General features: G+C 44.7%; 1 protein-coding gene across 3 annotated transcripts; it reads right to left on the bottom strand.

The window, feature by feature from the left end:
• Positions 1–3,446: 3,446 nt before the first annotated feature.
• Positions 3,447–7,997, bottom strand: trmt2a (tRNA methyltransferase 2 homolog A). 3 transcript variants are annotated; one of them, XM_080466713.1, is made up of 12 exons: positions 7,923–7,997; positions 6,696–7,338; positions 6,473–6,581; positions 6,075–6,256; positions 5,843–5,957; positions 5,644–5,759; positions 5,437–5,548; positions 5,129–5,251; positions 4,416–4,491; positions 4,147–4,263; positions 3,966–4,062; positions 3,447–3,875 (listed from the first exon to the last, which is right to left on the bottom strand). In XM_080466713.1, exons 2-12 carry the CDS (start codon positions 7,319–7,321, stop codon positions 3,734–3,736), a joined length of 1,815 nt encoding a protein of 604 aa, XP_080322839.1. In that variant the 5' UTR covers positions 7,322–7,338; positions 7,923–7,997; the 3' UTR covers positions 3,447–3,733. The 3 variants fall into 3 exon arrangements, with proteins under 3 accessions (XP_080322839.1, XP_080322841.1, XP_080322840.1); XM_080466715.1 differs by having other exon boundaries at positions 6,696–7,332; positions 7,923–7,996; XM_080466714.1 differs by having other exon boundaries at positions 7,796–7,935.
• Between the last annotated feature and the right edge of the window lie 7,340 nt (positions 7,998–15,337).

The following is a 15,337-nucleotide window of genomic DNA, read 5'->3' as shown; positions in this document are numbered from 1 at the left end:
TCTGGGATGATTCCTCACTTTGTAGTAAGTGAAGCAGCGACAACAGAAATCTAAAGTCTATCTATCCTCCCACACTTTGAGAACTTCTGCCTTAGTGAATCCATTTCATGAAGGGCTCACAGTATATATATATATATATATATATGTATGTGTATATATACGTGCAACACATTGGACCTAAAAACCCTTCAGCAGGGAAGTGACACAACCAAGCCCATCTGCTTGATGAAGCATTTATCATTCAGGCACTTAGTGTTTTTGATGAAGACGGCCTATAAGAAGCCCAACATAGTGAAGGACAAGATGCCTTAAGCACGTGCAGATTTAAAAAAAAAACAAAAAACGACTGTCTAAATGTGTATTTTGTGTGCTTTTGCCACCTCCGGTCGATCACACTGTCCAACCACCCTTAGAGAATTAAGTTTAGTTGACCTGAACAAAACCCGATCAAGCCACTTAGCGCCACACATGCTGACAAAACTGTGTATACCAAAGCTTTACATCCAGTCTTATGCATTTTCTAGATTAATGTTGCTGCGAACTGTGAGACGGTCGAGACTAACGGATCTGTAAACACCAGGGAGTGCAGAGACGCATCACTTGCTGGATTAAAAAAAATAGAAACTGCTGTGTGTTCACTTTTAAGTATTTGGCCTCTGATGTTTTTTTCTTTTTCTTTTCTACATAACATACAAAATCACGATCGTTCAGACAAAGGCTCTCGTGGAAGTCGTAGAACGCTTTTTGAGAATGTGCTTTTTCACCTGTGAGTGCGCGTGTCGTCTTGCCAAGTGTGTCGGTGTGAGAAGAGGTTTTGTTTTTTTTAAGAAAGTACGGCTTTTATGTGTTGCTGTTGAATTGTTTGACTTATTGCTGCCTAGAAAATGAAGTATGTATTGCAACCTGAGCTCCATGACTTCAGTGATATTTGTTATGCAAAATAAAATGTCTTGACTGATGAGTGGAGTGAACGACGCCTTTCTTTTTTTAATCGAGCCGTTTGCTCTTATAGCCAATCTGTTAAAATGCTATCGAGGCATTTATATTTCACAAATGAAGTCGAAACGTTTCCTCACATTTCAGCTTTATTCTTAAAGGAAATTAATGGAATTGGTACAAATGGCTGCAATGAGGCTTTAACAGAGTATTTCTCCAGGTGGTCAGTCGAACAATAAACATGCAGTTGCTTCTAAAAACCTTAAGTGAGTAAAACACAACTCAATTTCATCTTGTAAAATAGTTTTTCATTGTGGCATTTAATATATATGATGGAAATGTTTCACAGAACCAAACTACTATTGAAATGGACTACAATCTCTATATAAAACCAATTTGAATGAAACCTGCTGCCAAATACAGAGAACTGTCAAAAACCTCTATGGCTGTTGCATTATGGGTCTTTTTACAAACTCAAAACTGACAGAATGACATTGAGGCTAATGGCTGTGTCCTAATAGTCCCTCCTACTTCCTTTCCTATCCACTTTTCCTTAACCCTGTGACGTCATCCACGGGATTAAGGAAATGTGTCAGGCTTCATGAGGAGTTAGGGAAAGGAGATCACGTTGTGACAATGTGACCGCACTTCCACTAGGTGGCGTACTAATAATCCGACGGCGGTGAAGGTTAGTGACGTCTGCTGTGGTGAAAAAACTACACGTTTCCGAAAATAGACTACAAAAAGAGCATTTCTACCACTTTCCCCTGTGACTCTAACCGCTGATATAATCTCAAATATCACAAGGTTTGAATGGAAATCAGAGGAAAAGAGGCTTCCAGGCGAATAAATAACCAATCAAAGTGAGAATAAGCTGCACAAACACTTACTCTACTGTTTGTTTTACAACATCCAGAACTTCATAGTTGGAATCTGGGTTTTATATGATTTCAAGTTGTTCAAGGCAGATTATTGCTTTGAAAAGGAGCTGATCATGTAAATTACCAGTCATCCTGAGTTTCCCTGATGAGCGGGTCCCTTTAAATGTTGTCGCCACAAGGAATTGTGGGGCAGCATGAGCTGGTCTCCTTTGGTATAGGAAACATCAGTGGTTCCTAGGCTGAAGGAGGTTCTAAAGGAAGCATTGAGCCTTCTTTTTTTAGCTTATTGAGAATTCCAACACTCCTGGGGTGAAGGAAAAGTAGATAGGAAAGGAGCTAGGAGGGACGGTTAGGGGATAGGAGAGATGATTAGGGGATAGGAGGGATGATTAGGGGATAGGAGGGACGATTAGGGGATAGGAGAGACGATTAGGGGATAGGAGACGATTAGGGGATAGGAGGGACGATTAGGGGATAGGAGACGATTAGGGGATAGGAGGGACGATTAGGGGATAGGAGACGATTAGGGGATAGGAGAGACGATTAGGGGATAGGAGACGATTAGGGGATAGGAGGGACGATTAGGGGATAGGAGAGACGATTAGGGGATAGGAGGGACGATTAGGGGATAGGAGGGACGATTAGGGGATAGGAGACGATTAGGGGATAGGAGGGACGATTAGGGGATAGGAGACGATTAGGGGATAGGAGAGACGATTAGGGGATAGGAGAGACGATTAGGGGATAGGAGACGATTAGGGGATAGGAGGGACGATTAGGGGATAGGAGAGACGATTAGGGGATAGGAGGGACGATTAGGGGATAGGAGACGATTAGGGGATAGGAGGGACGATTAGGGGATAGGAGAGACGATTAGGGGATAGGAGACGATTAGGGGATAGGAGGGACGATTAGGGGATAGGAGGGACGATTAGGGGATAGGAGGGACGATTAGGGGATAGGAGGGACGATTAGGGCACACCTCAATGCTTGTTTGCTCGTAATCACCTCAAGGTCTCAGTGTTGTTGTGTCCGCTACTTTTAACAAATTTGTTTTGAAGTAAATAAAATAATCTGTTTTCTTTGAGATGTTCACCATTTGCTGGTTTGGCAGGACAAACCTTGTTTTACACTCCGGCCTTAAGCAGTTACTGAGTTTGAACAAAATGAGTTGATTCAACATCTTAATTACACACACAGACAATTGTTTGGTAGATTCTTTTCAAACATGCAAAGTTGCAACCCGTCATACTCGGTTCTGCTGCTCATCCCACAAATGCATGGCACCATTTTAAACAAAGGTCATTCAGACTTTCCAAAGATGTAAGATTATCACCAAGCAGCGTGATTCAATGAAGAAGCAACACAGGTTCGCTTCTTTTTAATGTATAGTTTCCCAGAGCGTCGTATTTAAAAGATTCTATAGAGGTAAATCTAATCTGCCTGTTCTTGACAATGTAATAAAACAATGAGCATTACTTTCACCTTATTCACTCACTTTCATTCAAAGTACTTGTATTTGTACCCGAGCCAATTTACCTGTTGTGTACAAAGTGTGAGTGTATCTGAGATGCTTAACACGTGTATTTCCCAAATATAAAGTAAAGAAATGAGGCTGCTCAGATTATTCATGAGTAAGGAGTTTAGTTTTTTATTTCTTTGTTGCAGTTTTTCCTCACACCTGCTAAAATGATGACAGATACAAAATGTAAACTACACGTCTAATCAGCTGTACGCAAACGAAGCAGTTCGGTGCAAACTGATATTATTTCTAATTTTAAAAAAAAAAAGGGAGACAAACTAAAATGAGAAACTTAAAAGCTCTAGCGGACATTAAAAAGAAGAGAATAAAAGAAACTGCTTGGTGTGAGTGGAGACTCCTCGGAGCGCCGCGCTGCGGGTGGCTTCTGGGTGGGTCACTGCTGCGGGTTGTAGTCCACCCTCTCCAGCAGCAGGAGCATTTCAACGTGCATCGTCTGGGGGAAGAGATCCACGGCCATGGCTCGCACCGGCCGGAACGGGGCGCCGCGGACTCTGTTGGACGGCGCCCTGCACAGACTGGACATCACACAAACGTTTCAGATGCAAGTGGAAACCTCCGGTCGGACCGAGTTTCTCCGGGGCGACAGAGTGGCTTCCCGCACTCACTCGATGAAGTTGGTCATGGCCGCCTTGGCGTTACACGCCACGTACACCAGCCTCTTCAGGTGCTCCGCCCTCCGGATGGCCAGGATCACCTTGGAGTCTGTTGCGGCGGGAACATTCCTCCGTTAAAAAGCCGCACACTGCCAAATGAGAGCGCGTTGTGTTTGTGTTCCCGTGTGCTCACGCAGGCCGGCTCTGGGAGGATCCACGATGGCGGTGACGCTGGGACACACCAGGGCGTTGAGGATGTTGGGGAAGACGTCCTCGGCTTTTCCACAGTGAAGCTCCACGTTACTCAGACCTTGAAACAAACAATCAGAAAGCGGCTTGGCAGTGTTTTCCCACTCGGTAAGCGGGAGTCAGAAACATTATCCTGGTTGTAAAAGATGGTGACGTGAATTCTGTGAGTGACCGTCGTTAAAAACTTCCTCAGCACTTCGCTCGGCGTCTCACCGTTGAGCTTTGCGTTGACTTTGGCATCTTCCACGGCTTCCTGACACAACTCGATCCCAATCACCTTTTTTACTCTCTGCAGACGGAAAAGCCACAACGGAACCCCGTCAAAACGTCAAGGTTCCCTCTGTCCTGTTGGAGGAAACCTCAGACAGCAGGCGTGACTTTACTACAAACTGTCATTTGTCACAACAAAAAGAAAAGTTTGCTCTCTAATCTTACTCGCTTTGTGCTCAAAAGCTCATTTAGTAACAGACCGAAAGATGTAAACAAACATGTCGGACCGCTGCTGTATGTTATAGAATAAAGTGTTTATGAATAATGAGTTGACAGAACCAATAAGGTGCTGTGCTGCATTCACACTTCAAACTGCACCAGCCTTCATTTCAATGTGAACAAATAAATCAAATGGCTTTAGTCCACTTTTACTGCACGATTGTTCACTTCACACAGCTGCAATGATTCTAGATCTAAAAGAAAACTACAAAACTAAACTAATGCAAATAATATGCATGATTGACAAATTCAAATAATACTATCATGGAGGGAACACGATTAAATATTCCCGCAAGTCTTCGTATTTGCAAACTAATGCATGTAAATAACTCCTGACATCATAAGACACAAAGCAAACCTCTGCGTAGAAAAGAAAACTAAATGTGCAAAGTACTTGAGATAGTACTTTGCAATAGTTAACTGGTTGGACACATTACGTTTGCCAGAGAGATGCCAATAGTTCCCGTCCCACAGCACACATCCAGGACGGTGCTGTCCTGGTCCAGCTGGGCCCACTCCCCCACAGCGGAGTACAGAACCTCTGCAGCTCCTGTGTTCACCTCACAGGGAACAAACACACCACCACTCAGACCTTCACCGGGGACAATATCATGGCCTTACGGCTTTTAGACAGCAAGAAAACATTTCACTTAATACTGCGTATCATTGATTATTTAGGAGTAAACAATGGGGGGTAAAAACTTTGACTCTGCCAGAGGACCTTTGAGCCGCTCTTGTTTCTCACCTGGAAGAAGGAATGAGGCGATATCCTGAATTGGAGACCCAGCATGTCCTCATGAATGCAGCTCTCTCCAGCCACCAGCTCACAGGGCAGGTCCTCTGGGTTAGGAGACGTCCTTCACGACCAAAACAAAACACACAATCCTGAATTATTCCAGCAACGTTCACTCATTGAATGCTAGAAGTTTGTGGCCAAAAGTAGATTTTTCACCTTTGACCCTCCCTAACAAAGTAGAGCGAGGTCACGCCGCTGTCTTTCCCCTCTCCTTCGGTGAAGAACTCCTTCATGGAGCTTTTCAAAGTGTTGAGTTCCTCTTCCTCAAGTTTCTAACAAGGATTGAACAAAAAAAAAGAAATACACCAATACAGCATGTTGTTCTACGTGGCTGAAGTGCAAAAGGTTCTAATACCTGTGGGTTGAAAAAGACCATGGCCATGGCCTGTTTGGTCCTCGTGGTGCGAACAGTCAGCTGCTTCCAGTGGCCTTCGTACGTCTCTGGGCTGTACACACTGTATGGCGTCGTCCTGTTCGCACCACAAGTGGGAAATATATGCAGTCAGACTGAAATCCATCCTGCGACTGCAGAATAAGTCAACAGATAATTGTACATCTGTTTAAGTGAAAGTGAGACGTTGGTGTACCTGATGAACTTCTGGAAGTTGCTGACGACCCTCTTGGCCTCAGCTGAAACATGGCAGGTGTCCGACGGCCCCACCACAGCACAGGAGCCTCCTTTATATTTCCCCAGGCGGAAACCGATGGTCTTATCCTCGCCGTCCGCACCCACCGAGATCAGGAACTCGCACTTGTTTCTGTACTCTTTCTGTAATCGACACCAAGAAACAACCAGATGGGTGAGAAGTACATACTTATAAAATCACAGAAGATATACAAGGAATGTAAATTCTCTTTATTAACATATTTCCACTCATCCCCCATTTTTCCTTCTGTTTTTATGTGATTTTACTTGCTTGTTTTTAGTTTTTATTGTTGCACAGTTCACCCTGTGGAATTGATCAACTGATTGATTGAATGAAACCTGTAAAGGAGACGGCCGGATCGTTTCCAGAGGGCAACACATGTTCTTGTACTTTCCTTTCTGTGCAAACAGCCACGGCATCATGGCTTTGTTGGTGCTGCCGATCTCTCTGCAATCAGACAGTTTGGGGGGGGGGATGATATTAACTTATAGGGAAACATCAGACCTCATTATGTTGTCCACACTCAACTTGCCACAACAGCAGATGACTGAGATCACCTACTTGGCCAGCCTCTGCAGAACTCCCTCCACCTCCTGCTCCTTCCTCCGTAGCTGCTCCTCATACGGCACCTCCCACAGAGGAGTCACCACGTTTGCTATCTGGACGCTGAGCGGCAGCTCCTCTTGCCCCTCCCCTTCTGCTCGCTTGGATGCGGGCTGCCCTCCGGCTCCCTCGCCCTCCTCCCGCGCCCTCTTCCTCAGGATGGGGTCGGCTTTGGGCTTGGCCAGCCTGACGCTCAGCACCTGGCCCTTCCACTGCATGCCGTGCACCATCTTCATGGCCTTGTCGCGCTCTTCCTCGTTCTTGAAGGTGACGAAAGCGAAGGTCTGCTTGCCGAACAGCTTGATCTTGTGTGGGTTGAGGCCGTGTTTGGCCAGGAACTTCTTCAGGTCATTAAAACCGATGAATTTAGGCAGGTTCCTGATCTCCACCTTGTAAATCTCGGAGGTGAAGAGGTCCTGTTTGATGTAGCGGTACATGGAGGGGTCGGATGCTGAGTTACTCTCCCCGTCTGCTGGAACGTCCGACTTGACAGCTTCATCTTTAGGCTCCTGAAGGACATCGTCAGGCTTCTCCTCCTCTGAAGCTGGATTAACAGCCATGGGGCTGCCTCCAACATCTGCCATCACTCTGATTGCTGCACCTTACATTCATAAAGGAACACATTTCAATGTTTGGCTTTTATACAACAGTTCTTGTTCAAACTGAACAGACAATCAATGCTGCAACTACAATATATATTTCAATACCCAATAACCTGCCATTCATAGGCTTAATCAAATTTTAACAGTCTTCCACAGCATCGAAGAGACACTTTAAAACACATTGTTTTGTTCACACCAGCTCCCAGCAAATAAGTAATAGTTTCAATTACTTAGGACATATAACACAGCATATGTCAACGTGTATTTGCAATACCTGAAAAGATGAGCTTTAAAATAAGACATAACAAATAAGCTGTTAAAAAATAACCTTCAGAAGAAGGTTGAAATGACTGACTAATCGGTTTTTTGCTTATTGCTATACGGTATGTGCATGTTTCCTGGCTTACAAAACAAACACTAAGTTGGCAATCATGCGCTTCTCTTCACAGAACTTACGTGTTTTCTTCTTTATTTGAAAGCGATACTAATTAAAATATATTGCCCGACTTTTCAGACGTTAGTTTTGTGCCTTATATCATCTACATTTGTTGAAAATCCACTGTGTCTTTACCACAATCCTTACCTTCATATAATGTAATCAAAACGCCACTTCTTACTGAAGTCCACAGGGCGCCGCCATATTGGTTGGACCACGTGGAGTGTGAACTTTGAACTTTCTTAAAGTGGTAGTGCGCAATTTTAGGCTCCTGAAAGATTCGGTGGGAAGAAGATAACACAAACGAGTGCTGAAGAAAATGCATAAATAATCATTGATATTATTATATATTATATATAATAATAACTATATATATATATATATATATATAATATAATGTTTCCTGTACAATAATATAATTATATATTATTGTACAGGAACACACAGAAAAGGAGAGAGTGCACAAAAATTTACGTAAATGTAGAATAACCTAGAATTCAGTAATTTATCACATTGATGGTATAATAATTCTAGATACACATTTGTACTTTAATTAGTGTGTTTTAAAGTAGGTCATTTCACTCATAAAGAATAGAATAGAATAGAATTCCTCGTAGTGTGGCTCCACACAGAAAAGAACACAAACACATAATTTACTGAAAGCTATAGAGAACCGTGTGTGTGTGTGTGTGTGTGTGTGTGTGTGTGTGTGTGTGTGTGTGTGTGTGTGTGTGTGTGTGTGTGTGTGTGTGTGTGTGTGTGTGTGTGTGTGCGTGCAGGACTAAAGAGAGTATGGGCCGTCAGGAGAATCTGGAGGAGCAGCACCACAGAATGAAGGTGTGACCATCAGAGCATGAAGGATCCAGGAAGCTCCTCCAGAGGGTGGACTGTGTTCCTGGACTATGTGTTGACTTCAGCACGGCTCCTCACTGTGGAGGCTGCTGGAGCTCCACCTGCTGCCTGGAGTATTAACCCTTGTTGTGCTGCTCCATCAGATCCTGAACCTCCACCTGCATGAGAAGGATCAGCAGCGTCTGTTGGAGGTGGAGCTGGAGAAGCAGCGGCAGGCGAAGGGCCGGGACCGACTGCGCAGCTTCAACACCCTCCAGGAGGAGATTCTGCTGCTCAACCAGCTGCTGGAGCCCTCCGCCCCCTCCACCTCCTTCTCCTCCAGCTCCTACGTCACCCGGGGAAACCAGCTGTGCTCCCAGGTGTCAGAGGTCGCTTGCAAGACCACAGAGGTTGGTGGATCAGAATGTGACTGAGATTCATGGACCAGCTTCTTCTCTTCCTCTGTTTGTTCATGAACTGAAAGTTGTTACTGAGCAGCACACTTGAACAATGACACACACCTCTTGTCTGTCTGCAGGGAGAGTTTCCCAGCGTGGAGGACATGACGGTGGCAGAGCGAGTGCTCCACGACATGAGGGCGCTGATCCGGCTCACGCAGGAGGAGCAGCGCAGGAAGGAGGCGGAGCTAAAGGCGAAGCAGGAGGTGCAGAAGAAGGCGACTCAGTCGACCCCCCCCAGACCCCCGTGACCCCCGTTTCATTCAGCGCTTCATGGCTGGCTCTGACTGGGTCAACATGGAGCCCCTGGCAGACGTCATGGAGGTGAGTCCTGAACACACACACACACACACACACACACACACACACACACACACACACACACACACACACACACACACACACACACGTTTTTGCAGCGCCGGTCTGCCTGGTGTAGCCTCATGTTTCCATGGCGACTGGGCAGGACGCCACACAGAGAGACATTTCCTTTTCAATTCACTCCGAACACGTTGACCTTTGACCCCTGCAGTGGTCCTGCACCGTCGGTCTGACAGTAACGGTTTGTGGAAACACTCTGATGATCCAGCCTGTCGTCTCAGGAAGACAAAGTTATCTGAAGGTTCATCATGATTTCTGATTTTAGAAGTCAGATTTACTGAGACCTGAAGACAAAGAAACAAACGTTCTCTGTTGAGAATAATGTATGTCCACGTACTACTGGGGTCTTCTGGACAGCTCCCCCTGGTGGATGGTAGAAGACGTGCGTGTATCCCCACTGCATTTAAAGATTCTCCTATTGAGAATTGAGACATTCAGAATCTGCTGTGTCTGTGTGAGCTGGACTGGCTCTGCCCACACATGGGAAGAGGAGGAAGTACTTCCTCTCGTGGTGCCATGTGCCACAGCAGAGCTGCTTGATTGTGGGAGGGGTCAAAGGGAGGGCCTACCTTGATTTGGATTGGTTAAACCCCCGATGACACTATATAGGGTTTGATTTCTGATTGGTTGCTTGGAGCGACACACTTTTTAAAAACTGAAACAAGCCAGGGAGAGAGAGGACAGACTGTCTTCACTTCTAGGGCATCATTCCAGGTATGGGGACGATTAGTACTGTGGGAAATCCATTGGAAAGTGAAGTTTGCATAATATGACCTCTGACAAAAAAACCAAGAACACCAAGAAAAGTCTTTTTAAAAATTTAATTCAGGACGTTGGTGACATTCCTGAGTGTTTATGGTGTGAAAGTACATGGAGGATAACGTAGTAAATGTGTTTTGTGTGTTTTGTGTGGAAAATTAAAAGCAGAATCTTTTTCCCTCCTGCTGATGTCACTGCAGAGCCGGCAGATCGCTGAACCCAAAGGCCAGCCGAGCCCGGAGTCGTCGTGACAGTCCTAACATCCAGTGTGCAGGGTCCTGGACTGGAGACCCTCGGCCGTCGATCAAACCAGAAATGAGTTGTGGAGGCGTGTTTTGATTCCACTGCATGGAGCAGTGATTTGTGTTTGAATCTTTCTGAGAGCAGGAAGGGATTTTAGATGAATTTGTTCAGGTGTATGTGTTTGTTAAATCCAACCTGAGCCATGTAGCAGACGTGTCAATAAAACTTCAGTTTCTTCTTCATTTTGGCTTTTGTTCATGTTACCGGCACACAATGATGACTATGTTCATCCCGGGGTGATCACATTTATTTGAACAAAATAACGGTCTGCAAACACAGAAGAAACAGACAATTGTTCAGTATTTGGTCACTCCTTTGCAAAACCACAATGCTGCGTGTTTCTCTGTTGTTTTCCAGGTTCACACTTGTAGAACTAAATACACTCATAACCACACTTCAATTAGAACTATCGAACACATAAAACCAATTCCTGAATGCAAAATAATAAACACAACTGTAACCCTTATGAAGACTTACATGCACCCAACTGAGCACAATCAATATACCTGAAAACAACTAAAGTACTGTTACTGCTGGCCGACGGGCCCACATAAGCTTCTGGTGCTATCAGCAGTGAGCTTCACTCTTTTCCCACATCTCCCCTCCTGTAACCATGGAACATGACACGGAAAATGTTGTTTGTCAGGATAACAGCCGATCTCCCAGAGCAAAAGAGCATTACTGACCCCTACTGACAAAAGTGGGTATCGCCCCAAAAGTACCTAAACAAAACAGGTGAGATGACTTTTAAAATTATATTAATCAGAAAAATAATAATAGGGGACCAAACTAATCAAAACAACTAACAACTGTGGACATTATATTCACTATTGGACAGTCCAGGGTGCCACACCCCTCCCTACTTACAAAAAGAAAACAAATGGTGTTACAATTTATTTTAAACTCTTTTTAAACACTTAGTTGCACTGGAGTGCTGTTAGATATTAGGGAAGGTTTCTTCTATTTCTTATTATTCTATTTCCGTTGAGACGTCAAGATGATTGTTTCCTTTTTTTTTTTTTTATATATATATATAAAGTAGTATTTTTTGCGTGAGTTAAATTTATCTCTATATTCCCTTATTAGTTTTCTTGAGGGATTATTTCTGTATTTTTGATATTTATTATTTTGGTAGGCTTCTTTAAAGCCCGCCTCTCCGCCTACAAATAGGTGGAGAGGCGGGCATACACTGGTTGCACTGGTGCCTCCTCCTGAAAATCACTATTGTGTCCCACACTGATGAGCTTTAACCATGCATTTTTCACATTATTCTCAATGTTGAATTACATTTTCCAAATAGCTGACTTAGTCCAGCTTATTTTAAAGATCTTACCAAATCTCATGTAGGAAAGCCCCAAAAAATAAATATCTTCCAATATCTGTAAACAGCTTCCCCTTGCTGGGATTACTTCTTCATTGTAACACGGCCCAATCTCCGGCCAACAATTTACTCTGCTCTGCTACCACACTGTCTGGCTGTTTACAGTTTAAGGCACCAATATTCTTGTTACACTCAAATGCATTACAGGATGAACTTGCAACAAATATTCGACTTAATCCATCTTTTTCAATCTTCTAATCTCAGTCTCTATAACCTGTCGTTGCGCTCTCTGAGGATGGGTGTGTCGTGCCGGAGATGATGACTCCGATTCTGTGTCAGAGTCTCTTTCTTCTTGTGGTTGGTGTTGCAGCCCTTCATCAGACGTTTGCTCTTTTGGTTGCTCATGGGAGTCCTGATGATGTTGAGCTGCCTGAGGCTCTGGCTCCTTCTCTCCTCCAACATCCTGCAGCTCTGGTTCACTGTCTCCTGCCTGCATTTCTCCCACCACAGAGGTTCCAGCTTCAAACGTTGGATCATCAACTTTCCCTCTCTGGTTGTGATGGCGTGACACCCTCCACACAAGTTCACCTTCATCCTCATCCTCACTTTCCATGTCTGTGTTCTGAAGTTGTGACTGTTGCTGAGTTTTACTTTTGTTTCGTCTCAGGCCTCTTTCTATTTTTTCTTGCTGTTTTCTCTCAGCTTTTTCTACAGGTAAGCTGTCACACAGAAGCAGTAGATTTCTGTGGACTGTGCGGCTTTTTCCATCTCTCTCTGGTTTGATGTCATAAACGTGGATTTCTGGGTTCTTTGACTCACCACTATGTACACTGTACCCTCCCAGTGAGAGCGAAGCTTTCCAGGCCCACCTCTCTCAGCCAGATTGCGGAGCAGGACCCTGTTGCCAGGAAGAAGTTGCGCTCCATAGATCTTTTGATCGTAGTGTTTCTCGCCTCTGGATGCTTCTTTTGGTGCTGCTATTGATGCAATCTCATAGGCCTCTTTCATTTTTGACTGCCACTTTGCCACATAGTCCCCATAACTCATTTGCCGTTCCTGCGATGTCAAGTTGAACAGAATGTCCACGGGGAGTCTGGGTATGCGGCCAAACAGCAGGTAGTAAGGAGAGAACCCAGTAGCCTCAGTTGTAGGCGTGCACTACTTTGTTCAATGAGTTCTTCTAATCTGTTTTTTCAGTGTCAGTTAGTGTTCTCAGCACAGACATAAGTGTTCTGTTAAAGCGCTCCACTTGTTCGTTGCCTTGTGGATGGTATGGAGTTGTGTGAGAGCCACGCATTCCACAGACCTTTTGCAACTGGGAAAACAACTGATTCTGGAACTCTCTTCCCATGTTGTGATGAATTCTCACGGGAAAGCCGAGGTTGAGCGCTGAGGTCCACCACTGTTTTTGCTGACTTGTTTTTTGTGGCATCAGCCTGTGCGAAGCGCATGAAATGGTCCATTACCACTAAGATGTACTCGTAACCATTTTTGCAGGTTTCAAGACGTAAAAAGTCAATGGAAACAAGCTCAAAAGGGTAAGTAGTAGTAATGGAAGTCAGTGGGGCTCTGGTGATCCTGCTTGGCCGTTTCCTCTTCAAACATTCACAGGAATGTGTTACAAAATGTTCAAATCACTTTACATTCTGGGCCAGTAGAAACGGTCTCTTATCAGGCCCAAAGTCCTTTCTGTTCCCAAATGTTCCATTTCTTTATGTAACTCTGTGAACACAATGCCATGATATTTCTTAGGCAGCAGGAGCTGATCTCTGCCATTAACTCTCCTGTATTGAACTCCATCTTCATTTACATGCAATCTGCTCCACTGTCGCAGCATGATTCTGACATCAGGTGGTTCTGCTTTCAGGGCACGACCTCTTGGCAGACAGTCATTTTTGATGTTTCACGACACCACCGATTATCGCATCACTCTCCTGACTCCCTCTAATCTCTTCTGGTGAGAGAGACTTTCCTGTGGACAGCGGTGTAGCATCTTGAACTAAACTGATGGCACTCTGAATGACAACAGTGAACCCACAAGATGCATTCTCTCTCTGGATCGGTGTACTCTCCACTGCAGCCCTGATTACATCCTGTTTTACCTCCGCTGTGCACTGGGCCATGTAATTGTTGATGTCCAGGGGTAGCCTGGAGAGGCCATCAGCATCTGCATTTTTTTTCCGTGGTCGGTATCTGATTGTGAAATTGAAATCAGTCAATTCACCCACCCACCTATGCCCTGTTACATTTAGTTTTGCTGTTGTGAGGACATATGTTAGGGGGTTATTATCTGTGTAGACAAAAAAATGTGGGGTGTAATACAGATAATCTCTGAAGCGTTCACAAATAGACCACTTTAAAGCCAAGAATTCCAGCCTTCCAGAATGCATGTGATAATTTTTCTCAGGAGGTGTTAATGTCCTTGAACCATATGCAATCACTTTCAACTTTCCTTCTATTGGCTGATATAACACAGCCCCCAGGCCCTCTTGTCAGGCATCACAGTGAGAATAAATGGCTCAGCAAAATCAGGGTAGCCCAAAATAGGTGGTTCTGTTAGGCAGCCAATCAACTTGTTTAAAGCATCCTGGTGGTTCTGGTTACAACTGATGGGTGTGCTGGGTGGTGGCCGACCTTTCTGTTTTGTACTAACCTTTCTCCTCTTTGATTTTGACACACAAGGTGAAGTTCTGTCAGGAGGCAGTGTGAGCAGCTGGTACAGTGGTTTCGTCACTTTAGAGAAATCTGGGATGTAGATCCTGTAGTAAGAGAGGAAACAAAAGGACTCTGCTCAATTCTCCGACTGTGGATGGTGGTCTGTCCTTGAGGGGTTGAACTGGAGCCACTTCAGCTGGATCCATGGTATAACCCTCTGCTGATACCGTTTGGCCGAGAAAGCGTACTTTCTGTTACAAAATATCACATTTCTTTGGACTGAGCTTGACACCATGCTTTTGGTATCTCTGCAAGACAGCACGAATATGGTCTACATGACTGGTGAATGAAGGTGAGTGGACTAGATTGTCATCTAAGTAGGGCTGGCAGGTGACATCGCGAAGGCCTCTCAGACAGTCCTCTATACCAGTGGTCCCCAACCCCCGGGCCGCGGACCGGTACCGGTCCGTGGATCAATTGGTACCGGGCCGCACAAGAAATAAATAAGTACTTCCGTTTTACGTATCATGTGTCTAAACGATCTTTTATTTTGAAAAATGACCGGATTCTCTCGGTTACGTCTCAGTCACTTGAGCGCCAAAGTTTAACCTTACTTTGAACGGCCGGTTCACACCGATGTCCAGCGGAAATGTTCAATTTTCATTACTTCTGCTAGCGTTACTGCTTTTAGTCGAATGGTGACCGTCAAAACGCTTCTCCCACTCGTTCTTTGTGTGATGATCCACTGCTCGAGATGTGGCGTTATGGTGAGTTAAAGTTTTCTTGGGTGGTGTATCTGTTTCAGATTTGGAAACGTTAACATAGCGACCAGAGTCAGCGAGTGTTCGGCTGAC

The sequence above is a fragment of the Lipophrys pholis genome, assembly GCF_963383615.2.
Source record: "Lipophrys pholis genome assembly, chromosome: 7".
Lineage (NCBI taxonomy): Eukaryota > Metazoa > Chordata > Actinopteri > Blenniiformes > Blenniidae > Lipophrys > Lipophrys pholis.
Note: the sequence above shows the minus strand (reverse complement) of the source record. Positions and strands in the feature narration are given on the sequence as shown.